Source organism: Nothoprocta perdicaria, unplaced genomic scaffold, assembly GCF_003342845.1.
Source record: "Nothoprocta perdicaria isolate Ctin4 unplaced genomic scaffold, notPer1 scaffold_373, whole genome shotgun sequence".
Lineage (NCBI taxonomy): Eukaryota > Metazoa > Chordata > Aves > Tinamiformes > Tinamidae > Nothoprocta > Nothoprocta perdicaria.
Genome location: NW_020455614.1, coordinates 493,594 through 506,714, shown reverse-complemented (window position 1 = coordinate 506,714; position 13,121 = coordinate 493,594). Strand labels below are relative to the sequence as shown.

General features: G+C 35.4%; 2 protein-coding genes across 2 annotated transcripts in view; one reads left to right on the top strand and one right to left on the bottom strand.

The window, feature by feature from the left end:
- DCUN1D5 (defective in cullin neddylation 1 domain containing 5) overlaps positions 1 to 313 on the bottom strand; it is a 12,980-nt gene extending 12,667 nt beyond the window's left edge. The window contains exon 1 of the mRNA XM_026044629.1: positions 191 to 313. Within this exon, the coding sequence (XP_025900414.1) occupies positions 191 to 313 (123 nt within the window). The remainder of the gene's footprint in view (positions 1 to 190) is intronic.
- The window catches only part of DYNC2H1 (dynein cytoplasmic 2 heavy chain 1), a 138,075-nt gene continuing 125,265 nt past the window's right edge, over positions 312 to 13,121 (top strand). Inside the window, exons 1-20 of the mRNA XM_026044630.1 lie at positions 312 to 491; positions 1,707 to 1,877; positions 2,263 to 2,398; positions 2,710 to 2,828; positions 3,427 to 3,571; positions 4,311 to 4,543; positions 4,776 to 4,910; positions 4,990 to 5,103; positions 5,291 to 5,402; positions 5,578 to 5,702; positions 6,680 to 6,855; positions 7,679 to 7,874; positions 8,009 to 8,104; positions 8,782 to 8,934; positions 9,035 to 9,133; positions 9,600 to 9,739; positions 9,823 to 10,051; positions 10,504 to 10,631; positions 11,205 to 11,320; positions 12,424 to 12,551. Coding sequence (XP_025900415.1) covers positions 312 to 491; positions 1,707 to 1,877; positions 2,263 to 2,398; positions 2,710 to 2,828; positions 3,427 to 3,571; positions 4,311 to 4,543; positions 4,776 to 4,910; positions 4,990 to 5,103; positions 5,291 to 5,402; positions 5,578 to 5,702; positions 6,680 to 6,855; positions 7,679 to 7,874; positions 8,009 to 8,104; positions 8,782 to 8,934; positions 9,035 to 9,133; positions 9,600 to 9,739; positions 9,823 to 10,051; positions 10,504 to 10,631; positions 11,205 to 11,320; positions 12,424 to 12,551 — 2,931 coding nt within the window. The remainder of the gene's footprint in view (positions 492 to 1,706; positions 1,878 to 2,262; positions 2,399 to 2,709; positions 2,829 to 3,426; positions 3,572 to 4,310; positions 4,544 to 4,775; positions 4,911 to 4,989; positions 5,104 to 5,290; positions 5,403 to 5,577; positions 5,703 to 6,679; positions 6,856 to 7,678; positions 7,875 to 8,008; positions 8,105 to 8,781; positions 8,935 to 9,034; positions 9,134 to 9,599; positions 9,740 to 9,822; positions 10,052 to 10,503; positions 10,632 to 11,204; positions 11,321 to 12,423; positions 12,552 to 13,121) is intronic.

Here is a 13,121-nt window from a genome sequence, read left to right as displayed (position 1 = left end):
GCGGGGCGCGATGCCGGGCGGCAGCGGCAGCGGCTGCGGCCGCTCCGGGGAACAGCGGCACGACCCGGACGCAGACGCCGCGCAGCAGGAAGTGACCGCGGCGCCGGGAGGGGCGGGGCCTGCGCAGAGGACACGCCCCCCTGCGTGGGCGGCGCCATCCCCGCGCTTCCCTCCCACCCCGTGTCGTTACGACGCGCGTGACGCGCCGCCATTTTCGGTCGCCATAGCGACGGGCTCGGCGGCGCGCGGACGCCGCGGCCTGTCCCGGCGGATCCCGGCGGATCCCGGCGGGTCCCGGCGGGTCCCGCGCCATGGCCGCCGAGCGGGACGTCAGGAAGCGCTTCCTCGCCGCCACCGCCGCCAACTACTTCGGGCTGGAGCCGGCCGCGGCGCTCTGCGGCAGCCGCGAGCTCGCCAGCTTCCTGGACGACGGCAACGAGCTGGTGCTGGCGGTGCGGCGCGCGGGAGCGCAGCTCGCCGCCTCCAACCAGGTAGCGCCGCCGCGGAGCCGCCTCCGCTGCTGCAGGGCGAGCTCCGTGCGGAGCGGTAACTGTCCCGCGTCGGGGCTGGGCGCCGGGCGCCGCGCTCCCGTCCCGTCGGAAAGGACGTCGACGAGCGCGTAGCCACCAGCGTTTCGGGCGTCCTGCCGAGCCCCTGTCTGACGGTGTCCGCACCCGTGTAAGACCGGAGATAAATGCGTGGAGTGGCCGTAATGCACAGGCGCGAGCCCGTGCCTGTAGCGCGTGGCGTTGGGTAGAGGCAGACCCGCAGAGTCCCCGGAGCGCGCGGCAAACTGGCGGTTGTGCTTCACGGGCCTSTTGTTTTCTTTTAAGATGAAACCTCTCTGTGTTCAAGGAGTCTTTATAAACAGCACAGTTTAGGATTTCAGCTAGCGCATCTGTCTGTCACTGTTTGGTTGTTTTATGTTTTCTGCTGTTTTATGTTTTCTGTTTTAGGTTTTCTATTGTTTTAGGTTTTTCTTCTCAGCCACTAAGAGCTTCAATATTTGCTTTTGTTGTGGCTGCTTTTGTAGCTTTACTCTGAAGTTGAACTGTGAGGTGGTATGAATCACTGATGGTGTTACTCATGAAGAAGTATATCTTTGCTTAAGCCATCCGTGAATAGCAATAGGGCTATGTGGCTCTAGAGTCAGGAGGACAACACTGAAAATTTGGAAAGGCATTTCCAAAATTGTACACCATAAAAATCTAGTAAAAAGAAAAAATCTTCTTTTTCTTTTTAGCCTTCTCTAGATACAGGAGAAAGTTTCCAGCTTGCCCCTAAAAGGGACAAATAGAGTTTTCAAATTCCATGTGTCATAAATAAGACATTCATGGATATTTTATAAGGAAAAAGGCATATTTTATAATAATTTATATAATTATTATATATTATATAATATAATTTTATAAGGAAAAAGGCATTTTAAAGATATTTTATAAGGAAAAAAGTATTTGCTGTTGTAATATACATTTAAGATTCCTTACTTGAGTAGATACTCAAGAATTAATAAAAGCTATTTTCTGTGAAATTCAAATGCTACAAGAATATTATTACCAACCATAGGGGATAACATGGTGTTTTATACTTTTTTTTTTGTTATTGTAAGTCATTTGTAAGCATTGTAAGCCGTATACTTAATCTAATCTAATATGCATCAATCTTGAGTTTTCTAAAATAAAATTCCGTTTTCTCAATCTTTGCAGATTGACACTGCTGATTCAAAGAATAATGTGTTAGTATTTTTTAAGCTGCGACCTGATGTAATTACAGAAGATAATCTTCACAGTAATATTCTAGTGTCATCTATGTTAGATTCACCTATTAATACCCTTTATCAAGCTGTACGACAAGTTTTTGCACCTGTATTACTGAAGGTGAGTGAGCAATATTCTGGTTTAAATGTTCATAGTTTTAAAGGGACATAAACTATATGATTTCTGAACACTCTTTTATTAATCCATAATTAATTTTTGAATTTCCAGTAGGTGCATATATATTGGAAGTATATATATATGTATAAATGATATGTATAAATGTACATATCTATCTATATCTATGTCTATATATAAAAATCTCATGGTGTTATTGTGAAAGGAATGGTGTGAGTAAGGCAAAGTGCTTTTCCTTGACTTTTTGTTGTCCCAGCATGTGAGTAAAAGATCACTTTTTTTTTTTTTTTTTTTTTTTTTTTTTTTATTTAAAATATGTAAATAATGGTTCCATCATATAGTTCACACATTTTTAAAAATTTCATTGCAGGATGATAGATGGAGTGAAGCATTTGATCCCAAACTCCAGAAACTTTTAAGGGAACTTGAGGCTGGTTTAAGTACTGTTCTCAGAAGATCAGACCCTAATTACACAGGGGCAAAGTTCAGTGAAGATGATGTGCAAGGTTTGTTTCGCATTTATATCTTTTGCAATAAATTTTAAAACATATTCATATTGCAAAACATGCTGATTTATATGCTCAATTTTCTGTGTCTGTGATCCCTGTGATTGAAGAATGCAAAGTATGCTGAGTATGCTTTGAAATTGATGATCATCAGCCCCTTATTTCTTAGCATGAATGTGTTACTACRTATTGTCAGAGTGAAAAGCTTAAGGGTATTTGTATATCAATATAGTAAACATTTCTTTTCAAAATATATTCTAGTTGAGAATATTTCATGACCATTCATTTATATTTTCCATTTTTATTTGCAGCTATACTTACACCAACAGATGAATTTCAGTTCTGGACAGAATGTGCTCGTCATGGGAGTAAATTTTCTAGTAAAGAGAGAGCTTCTCACTTTAAAAAACTATTTGAGGGCATTGAAAAAGTATGTTTTTCTTTTATATAAATCAGTAGTGTATTTGTAGACTTAATAAAAGCAACCAAGCTCTTTGTGAAATGTACATGAATTACACTCTGTTCAAAGACATGACTACAAGAATACATAATTAGATACTATAATACATAACTAAATAGAAATTTTACTTTAAACTACGTCAAGTAATTGCTAGTGACAACATTGCAAGGTTTGGCAAAATTTAATTGGGAGTGGATTTGACCCTTAAATCCTAATAGCTGTTTCAGAAGCACTACAGCTTGTGAGCTAAAAATTGACTCATGAAATTATGTAAAGAAAAATTGAAAGTACATATGGTTGTAAAGGAATCTGTCTTGCAAATTTTTAGGCACTTGTGGGGGCTCAAAGAACACCAATATATCTTTGATGTGAGTAAAATTACATGGATGCCTTGTGTTTTTTGACAGGGTGCTGTGTTATTCCATTGAGCAAGAAAGAAATAGTATTTCTTTCAGTGGGAACTATAGTGATAACTGATATATAACTGCATCAGTTGTTATTTTCAGAAAAATATGAACAGTTCAATATAGTAGTATCAAATCAAACTTATCAACAATATTTTTTATAGGATTACTACAACTTGGATAGTCTCTCGTTATTTGAAGTTATGGATTTAGTGGAGACTACCAGAGATRCTCTTGATGGTGTGTGGCGACAAACAGAACATGATCCTTATCCACAGCTACGCATGCATAATCTCTTGGATGTCATAGGTAAGTCTTTATGAACTCTGTATTAAATAATTATTTTAGAAGGAGGACACAATGCTTGGAGCAGGGACCCTCTCTCATCTGAAGGTACCATTCAAAACCTACAGGTTTATTGTGCTTGCTTGTTGTAATTATTTGCAGGAGTATTATTTGCCTTGTGGTAACTCAGACAGCTTTGATGGACACTTTCATATGCCCTTGAGGAGATGGTGAATGATACAGTTGTATTGATTTCAATCTGTGGACCAAATTTGGCTGCTTCTGTTTGATTCCTTCTCGGAGAAGGCCAGGAATAGTCTGCATAAAAACACTGCTAGAAAGTTGATAGAACTTGTATGGAGGTGAAAGTACAAGATGAAGAGAGGTTGCTTCTCCTGTTTTCATGGCTGCAGTCTCACGTTCTGGGACCTGTGTAAGGCAGAGAGTTTGTCTGCAAGGGGGTAGCCCTGTGTCCTGATGGCTGTGGGTAACCAGGTGCTGGTAGGGAGAYAGGTATGTGAATTCCATAATCCTACTCTGTCAGCTTCTGATGCTGGAACTGTTTAAACTGAAAATTTTGAAGAATCTGATAGAGTCTTTATTGAATCTGAAAATGACTGATCAGCAGTATATACATTTTTATGTGTTTTTAGGAAATTACACTAGTTGATGGATGTGAGTTGGATTGGAATATTGCATGAAGTTTAAAATAATTATTTTGAACAAACAGCGTACTGCTTTTGTTTGCTTTTTGGAATTCTAGGTGGCTGTTTAGGTAGGTTTGTTCAGAGAAAATTGGCAGCTTTGAATCTATGGGAGGATACTTTTCACGTTGTTAAAGAAAATCTGAAAGCTGGCATCTTGATCTGTGAACAGTGGGTATCAGCTTGTGCATACTTGACTGGACAACTATGGCAATGTTACACACTACATCCCTGGAAARATGAGAAATATTTCCCTGAATTGTTAGCCAAACTTGGCAAACGTCTTGATGAGGTAAAGATTGAATTTGTTCACATTTATTTTTTTAGAAAGAGAATTAAATAGCATTGTTTTGAGCTTAAAAAAAGCAGAACAAATAAAAAATATTATCGATTAACATAATATTCCACAATGCATTTTGGAAGTTTCTTGTGCAAAGGAAAAGGATGATATGAGCTGCTTAGAGTTTCTGCTTTCTTTTATGTACAGATGCTTTGAACACACCAAGTATTTTCTTCCGTTATAGGTTCTCACTATTAGAACAGTGCACGAGAAACTTTCATTCTTTTTGTCAACTGGAGAACAAAATACTCTACATGTTGCCCAGGTGTTTGAGCCTTTTGCTGGATTAAATCCTGTACACTATAATCCTTACACAGAGGTATAATGCTATTTTTRTATTCTTTCTGTCACTCTTTATGTATATGAGCTTTCTTAAAATATTTACTTCTTATCTCTAGCCATTATGGAAAGCTGCAGTCTTGCAATATGAAAGAATTATTGCACCAGCAGAACAGCAAATAGCAAGCAAATTGAAAAAAAAAATTTCAGAAATTCAAGATAGTCCCCAACAGGTATGGATACCTTTATAGTCTGAAATCTTTCCTCTAGACCAAGATACTGAATTTTTAAGTAATCTGTTTACAACAAATGAGTAYCTATGGCAAAAGACAGTATTTAGGACAATGCTAATGAATTGTATTGGAATATGCTTATTTTTTTTTAGAAGAAATAGCTTTTCTTTTTAATTCCATATTCCAGCTTCTTCAAACATTTCAGAAATACAAGGAACTGATAAAGCGTCCAAACATTAGCAAAGATTTGCTCTTTGAAAGGGAAACTTTGCTGGCAAGACTTCATGATTCTGTCAAGGGTAAAATGTATAAGTCTTCCTGTGTATTTTTTTTTTTTTTTTTTGCAAATACTATAACTGTTTATTTACTTTTAAATTAATATGAATATCTCTAATACCTTTTATAGCAATAATAATTAATTTAAGCTTGTTCTGTTAGGTTGTTAGTCTAATATGAATCATTTGCTTCTGTTAGCCTATCGGATAGATTTTGAAACACGATGCCATGGTGCYCCTGGTGATGTTTCTGGACCGCTTTCAGGCAAAAACCTTTCAGAAGYTGTCAATAATATCGTATGGGTACGACAACTGGAGATGAAGGTAACAAATTTCTCTGCATTTTAGAGAGAATATTATCATGTGAATAAAACATGATATGTAAGATTTTAGAAAGAATCATGTTTGTAAGAAATTTTCAAGAGTTATRTATTGAGCATTCCTTATTAGTGGGGCTGTTTACTAAGTAGTTTTTAAGTGACCCAGAATATTATGTTTGCATTGCACATTGAACAGCCTGCTCTTTTGACTTAATTTTTCTTGGCAAATGTTACCTCACAATGGAATTGTTTTAAGGTATAATTGACTCTATTTTAAGTCGTATATACTTAGTATATATAGACTTGAGTGAGAATTTATCCATCCCAGAATAACCATTACTCAAGCTTTTATAACAGTCACCTGTGATTTGCAGAAAACTTGAGAGCCCATTTCAGTTGAATGTGACAAAGGGTATGGATCTTGAGGATTTTTTTTTTTTTTAATATTGTTCCCCACAGAGCAGCAGCTTGAACTTCACAATTATTTCTTTTGCTTGGTCTGCTAAAGACCTTGAGAACAGTTCAGCTGACAAATGACTGAGTATCTACTTTTGGGTGAGCTGAATTTCTGAGTTGCTCTCCACTGACTGTATTGACTAAGTCCTTGAATTATTTGTCCAAAAGTAGGTCTCAAATCCCATTTAAATACCTTTAGAGTATTCAAGACATTGACATGGACCTTGTAAATGCAACACAGATCTCATGGAACATCTTCTGAAGAARCACCTAAAGAGCAGATGGCATTTGCTTGGGAATCTAAATAATGGTAGATAGGTGAGGTGGTCAACTCATTCCAACCGTATCTCAATTTACCGAAAAGGGAATTTGAGCATACATGGCACAATTTAGAGTTCACTTTTTGTTAATCTCCTTTTTGAACCCTGCTTGGATATTTTATAACCATTAATATTTATTGTGTTGATTTTTCTTTTAATTGAAAATTACGAAGTTATGTTTCCTTCTTCTATGATTGTGTTTAAGGTGGAAGATGCTATCCAACTTGCAGAGGCTCTGCTGTGTGATTTGTCTGGATTTCAAACTTTTCATCAAAGTGCAGATTCTCTTTTGGAACACTTTAAAGTATATGAACAAGAGCAATTTCATGAGTGGTCTAGAAATATCCAGTCAGAGTTATCAAATCCCAAATCAGGACTATGGTAAATACATTTTTATTTAGATAAAGATTATGTTGACATCTGTAATACAGTGGAATTTATTAGAATTTGATAAAAGAAGCATGAAACTACAGAACTGAGAATGAGAAGGGAACTAAAATATAAGAATTTGTTATCATTTCATAACTGTGGATCCTGCCAGCCTTAATTAGTAGGGGAAAATATACAAGACAGGGTTAAGTTCCCATTGAAACATGGAATGAAATACGTGTCTCGTTATAGTTACTCATATTGTGACAGTGTCTAGAAGCCAAATGATCTTGGAGTACAGTTGTGAAATACAGATGGTGTCTGTAGAGTAACCAATAATTGCTATCCATAAGAAACTGTTGTAAACACAGTTGGTAAAGGAAGGGTAAGAAAAATGATTAAAACCTCATGAATTACTTTCTCCCAAATAATGAGATTACTTTAGGGTAGGTAAAAATATGTATTTTAAAATTTTACTTTACATTTTTGATTAGACTGACTGCATAGCTTCTGTCTGCCTTTCTGAGAGTTACATTTGCTTTTTTTAAAAGATACTGCCTAGCTGTTAATTAAATATTAACTGTTAGTAACAGGTCTGTAAAACATTCTGAGCAAAATCAGTAAGCATTGCCCGTTTCTTCTTGTAATCATTGGTTGTAATGTAAGAGAAAGATTACTAGAATAATATCTGAATAATTTAGGATGTTAATGAACATAGAACACTGAAATGCATCAAGCTTTTTAGAATTCTGTATTGTTTTAATATAAAATGCATCCAGAAAGGGACCAATATCAAGTTGTATTTAATACTGTGTCTAATCTAATTTTGGTTTAGCATACAAGCTAATAGTCCTATCATGGAGCTGGATCACAATTCTGGAACATTAAATGTACTTTACTCAGATCATTTAGTGACTCTCCTAAGAGAAGTACGTCAACTGTCAGCACTTGGTTTTTCTATTCCATCTAAAATACAATATGTTTCAAACACTGCACAGAAGTTCTGTAAGCAAGCAGTCATCCTCAAGCAGGTATAACACTAAAAGCCATAAAAATGTTCTGTTTTGATATCTGTGTTTCATTAATATCTTGGATTATTATATTTCCTCTTTCACCGTATGCTTGATAAATTCCAACTTCAAACAATCATCTCTTCATTTTATAGGTGGCACATTTTTATAATTCTGTTGATCAACAAATGATTGAGAGTCAGAAGCCAATGATGTTGCAGTCTGCTCTAGCATTCGAACAGATAATTAAGGTGAAAGAATCCCTGTCTGCTATTTTGAAACTCAGTGATATATGTGTGTATTTTATGCTTGTTTTTGTGTTTATTGCTGAACTTTTTTGCTTCAATATTCCAACACAAGCAAATGCATCTGTTTTATTGGCATTTATTTTGAAATTGGTGGTTCCAGAACTTTGTCTGGAAAAAAAGAAAAGAAATGAAAAAAAAATGAAATTCTCTGATGTTGTATTTTGTTAATGAATCAGTGAAGTTTTACAAAGTAATTTTAAAAATGTATTCCATGAAAAAATATGTGGGGTTAGATAAGCAGTTATTAGGGTGCTAATTTGTTCTTTGGTCTATGTAGAAGAGAGGGGAGGAAGGGAGTTTGAGATGCCTCTGCAATTTAAAGTATCTGGTATCTGTGTTTATAGAGGCAGTGGTCACACCCTAAGTGGATTTATTTCCAACTCTGGTGAATAGTCTGACATTAATCCTTTCTGAGTGTGTATGATTAAATTTATGTTAAGGTGTCCATGATCTGCCACTTTATTCCTTCTTTAGTAAGATAGGGAAGTAGCTTGATTTCTGTTTTTCACTACGTGGTAGAAAGATCTTTTAGATGTTGCCACATACAGCCATGYGCTCCAGCTGGTAACCTAGTCCTGTATTTGTCATTAAACCTTATAAAGCTCATATCCTTTTTCCAGCATTCAAAAACTGGTCCTGGAGGAAAAGCTCAAATAACATGGGATAATCCTAGGGAACTGGAAGCTTATATTCAAAAGCTCCAAGCTGCTGCTGAACGACTTTCTACTGAAAACAGAAAGCTAAGAAAGTGGCACACAAACTTCATTGAAAAGGTATGTTTTCCAGGTGAAATTGAAATAGTGTTTTGTATGACTTAGTTTACCTTTACTTTCATTTATGTGGAGATGAATATATTATCTTTTAACATTTTAGGTTATAGCTCTCATGAATATTGATTTACTGAGGCAACAGCAACGTTGGAAAGAAGGAGTGCAGGAGATCAGAACTGGTTTTGCCAGCCTCGAGTCACAGGTAGGATTTAATTATCATGCTGCATATAGAAAATTTGACTTTCAATAGTTGTCAAGATTTATGGCTCAAATTTATTATCATTGATAAATTTTCATTCATGAGTTATTTTGTATTTATTAGGTGATAGAAACTGACCATGTGTGTTTTATAATCTTTGGCTCTTCTAATGCAAACCAGGATTATTGTAATTATTATTTTCTAGTCAGATATTTTCCTTATAAAATTTGTATCTACTGAAGTTAATCACATTTTAATTCTATCCATATTTTGCTGCAACTCTTGATTCCTATTTTTTAAAATTTCATTTGGTATAATATAGTAACCCCAGATCTTTTTAATATTTAAATTTATGCAGTTCTTCTTTGAATATTACTAAAAACTGAGACCTGAGGCATTGTACTGCACTCAGTTTGACATAATTCTGCTTTGAAGGGAAAAATAATCATTAAATAATCATTATTTTTAGGGTTTCAGCTCACGGGAGATGAAAGCTTGGAGACACCATTGGAATCATCAACTTTACAAAGCTCTGGAGCATCAATATCAAATGGGCTTGGAAGCACTCAATGAAAATTTACCAGAAATAAATATTGATCTAACATTCAAGTAAGATATTTTCTTCCTGTGAAAGTTTTATGGCTCAAATTGCATTCAAATACTAGTTTTGCATGATTTGTTTCACTTTTTAGACAAGGCCGGTTGCAGTTCAGACCTCCTTTTGAAGAAGTACGAGCCAGATATTACAGAGAAATGAAGAGATTCATCTCCATTCCAAACCAGTTTAGGGGAGTGAGTGAGACAGACGAGGAATCCATCTTCACTGTTATGACTGAAAGAAATGCCAATGGATTTCTGACTGCTTTCAGTAAAGCAGAAGATTTATTCAGAAGGTTGGCTGAAGTTTCTCATCAATTTAAGGTATTTTTGATATCTGATTTACTCATAGCTTTTCTTTCAGATAGAAATTSTTTTCTGTTTGAAACATTAATGAGTAACTGAGCAATGACATTTGAGCCTTGTAGTGTTATTCTTCAAGGCACGTAATCTTAATAAATCCATATTAATACAAGGACTTAAGCAGAAGTCTAGGCTGAAGCATATGAACAGTTTATACTTAAACCTCAATATTCTAGATGATTTTTCATCCTTGTTCAAAGTTTGTTTTGATCATCCTTAAAAGTAGAGTTATGTAAGACTGTTCTGCACTTCCTGATTTTTGCATTAATAGAATCTGTAGGTCATTGAATTAACAAATTCTAGTGAATGTAGCTTGAGATCGTTATTAAAAGCATTTTAATGTTTTTGAGAAGCAGTTCTTTTTAATCTGTCAAATATTTATTTTCCATAAAATCAAAAATAATGCTGAAAAGGAATGGATTGTAATTGGTCAAGTAGATGTGGAAACTCTGGTGAAGAAACATCTTTCTAGCAAACAGGACTGGGAAAAAAACTTCAAGGCTTTAAAAGTGAGAGGGAAAGAGGCAGAACGTCTTCCAAGGTGTAGTATTAACTCTATTTGTATGTTTGAATAATGAATTCTATTAAATATTTTAAACAAAATACTAACCCCAACATCGCAGGTCTTTACATTTATGAAGGAATTCAATGTATTGCCCAATTACAGTTATCAAGTGAAATTGGTGGGATTCATGTTCAGAATCAGTAAAAAGAAATATTATTTCATGCAGAAGAAAAAAACCTGTGGAACTTGTTGGCTAAATTAAGTTCAAGGAAAGATTGAGTGGTCTATGTTCCATACAAAAATAAGCAGCTTTCTAAGTATTGGAGGATCAGAACCTGAGACTCCCTGTAAAATTGCATCTGTATTGTAAATCTTTGAATTGGATAACCCAATTATTTGCTTAGTGAACTAATATTCTTATTTGTAGATTTATAAGGGCAAGATTTTTTTACTAGGCTACAAAGTTGTGATGACTTTATTAGAGGTATTCTGAGAGTGTGTGCATGTATAGATTTTAGAGATAGTGAGATGTATATTGCACATATACAACATTATAGATATATGTGCATTCATAGATATATTTCTCTTGTTTTTTGTTTTGTCTTGAAGCACCGTCAAGATTGATTGTTTAATAGTTAACTGCAATCCTGTGAAAACTGTAATTGATGATTTTATCCAGAAGTTGTATGATGTTCTTGTCATTTCTTTGAGAAAATCTATACAAGGTAAATCATTTTCATGGATAGCATTCTTTTGCTGTTGTTGTATTTGTGGACGTTTATGTCAATGTATTTTTTAAACTGTTTTTTATCAAAAATTTTACCCTTTGAAGTAGTGAATTATAAAAATCATCGTGGAAAGAAAGTAATCTGATGATGCTAGCTTTTAGCTGGCCTAAGCACTTCTGATATCCATGCACATCACTTATTTTGGCCATATTTATTGCAGAAATAATAGAATAAACATGAACATTCCTTTACTTGTTTCTTTTCTTAAACATTTGAGGGTAATTGAACAAGATAATTAAATGTTGCAGTTAAAAGGCATTAGCCTTTTTTTATTATAAATTGAAATACTTTACTAGGATTTTTGCAGACTTATTCCATAGATTTACTTGTGACTTAGGTTTTCAATAGGCAGAACATTAAAGAAAGGTAAAATATTTCTCCATTCCTGGTTGCTCTCTGTCTGCATGGAGACAGAGAAGGGAATGGTAAGGGCAAAGCTTTGTTCTTTAACTTTTCCAGTCCCAGTCACAGCAAACTCAGTACAGGAGTTATGCAGAAAGTGGATTATTTCCAAAGCCTGGGAAGTGAATTATTCTTTCAAATTGTACATTTTTTTGCCCAATACTGTATGGAAAAGGGAGATCTGCCTTGTTAGGAAAATGTAGTATTATAAAGCTTGATAAAACTATTCAAGCTTTTGCTTGTGATTTTTTTTTTTCACTACTGAAAGTGACTTTGTATGTTTGTTTGTTTTTTAAGGTTTAGTATCTATTTTTTTCTCTACTTACCTGAAGCTGACTTACAACGATTTTGAAAGCATAGTACTTCAGTACTTAATGTGTGACCCTTAGAAGTGACATTAGTACTTTCATAAACTGAAAGCAGTAGGTTACATTTAAATTTTGATGCTTAAATCCACACATACAATCTACATTTAAGCAGCATTAAAAAAATAGCATCTTCATTTTTTAAGCAAATATCTCTTGTATAACACCATGTTTTATGACAGCATTATATCACAGTACATTTATCTTACTTTGAAATGTATTACTATAAATATTTCCTCCCCAATATTTTGTTTTCCTGTTTTTTTTACAAAGCACACCTGCATGATATTTCTTCATTTCTTACTGATGCCATGGAAACATTAGTAGTTAGGCCCCAAACTATGGAAGAAATACAAGAAGACAATTTAAAATATACACACCTCCTTGAAGGAAAACAAGAGGTAAGGTGCTATTTTATCATATCCAGAGGAACAACTTTCAAAAATGTTTTTGTTTTCTAGTATGGAAAATTATATTTAGTATCATTCTTTTAGAACATAGGATAGCTATTAGGCTGCTGGCCCATGTAGCGTAATATTTCTCCTCCAAGTGACTACCTAGGAGAGATTATGCAGTCAGAGTAGCATATATGATCCATGCCCATAGCACTCTTCTAGCTTCCATCTATTTTCATCTCAGAACTATTTTGAGCTGTATATGGTTTCTGTATTTATAAYAACCCTCAAGTGTGTTTATCTCCCACAAGGCTTATCTATTCTGCTTTTGAAAGCACATATATATGTAAGATCCAGAATATCCTTTCGATCAGTAACTCAATACATGAATTGTATTTCATGTATTTTTCTTCCTTTTTCTTCCCCTCCCCCCCCCCACACTTACTATCTCCCATCTCTCTTATGTCAGAAGAGGTATGGAACAATTATTCCTATATTTCCTTCCTTTTCAAGACACAGATGATTGTATTGTTCTCTGTTATATCCTACATTAGTCATCTTCTTATACATCAGCCT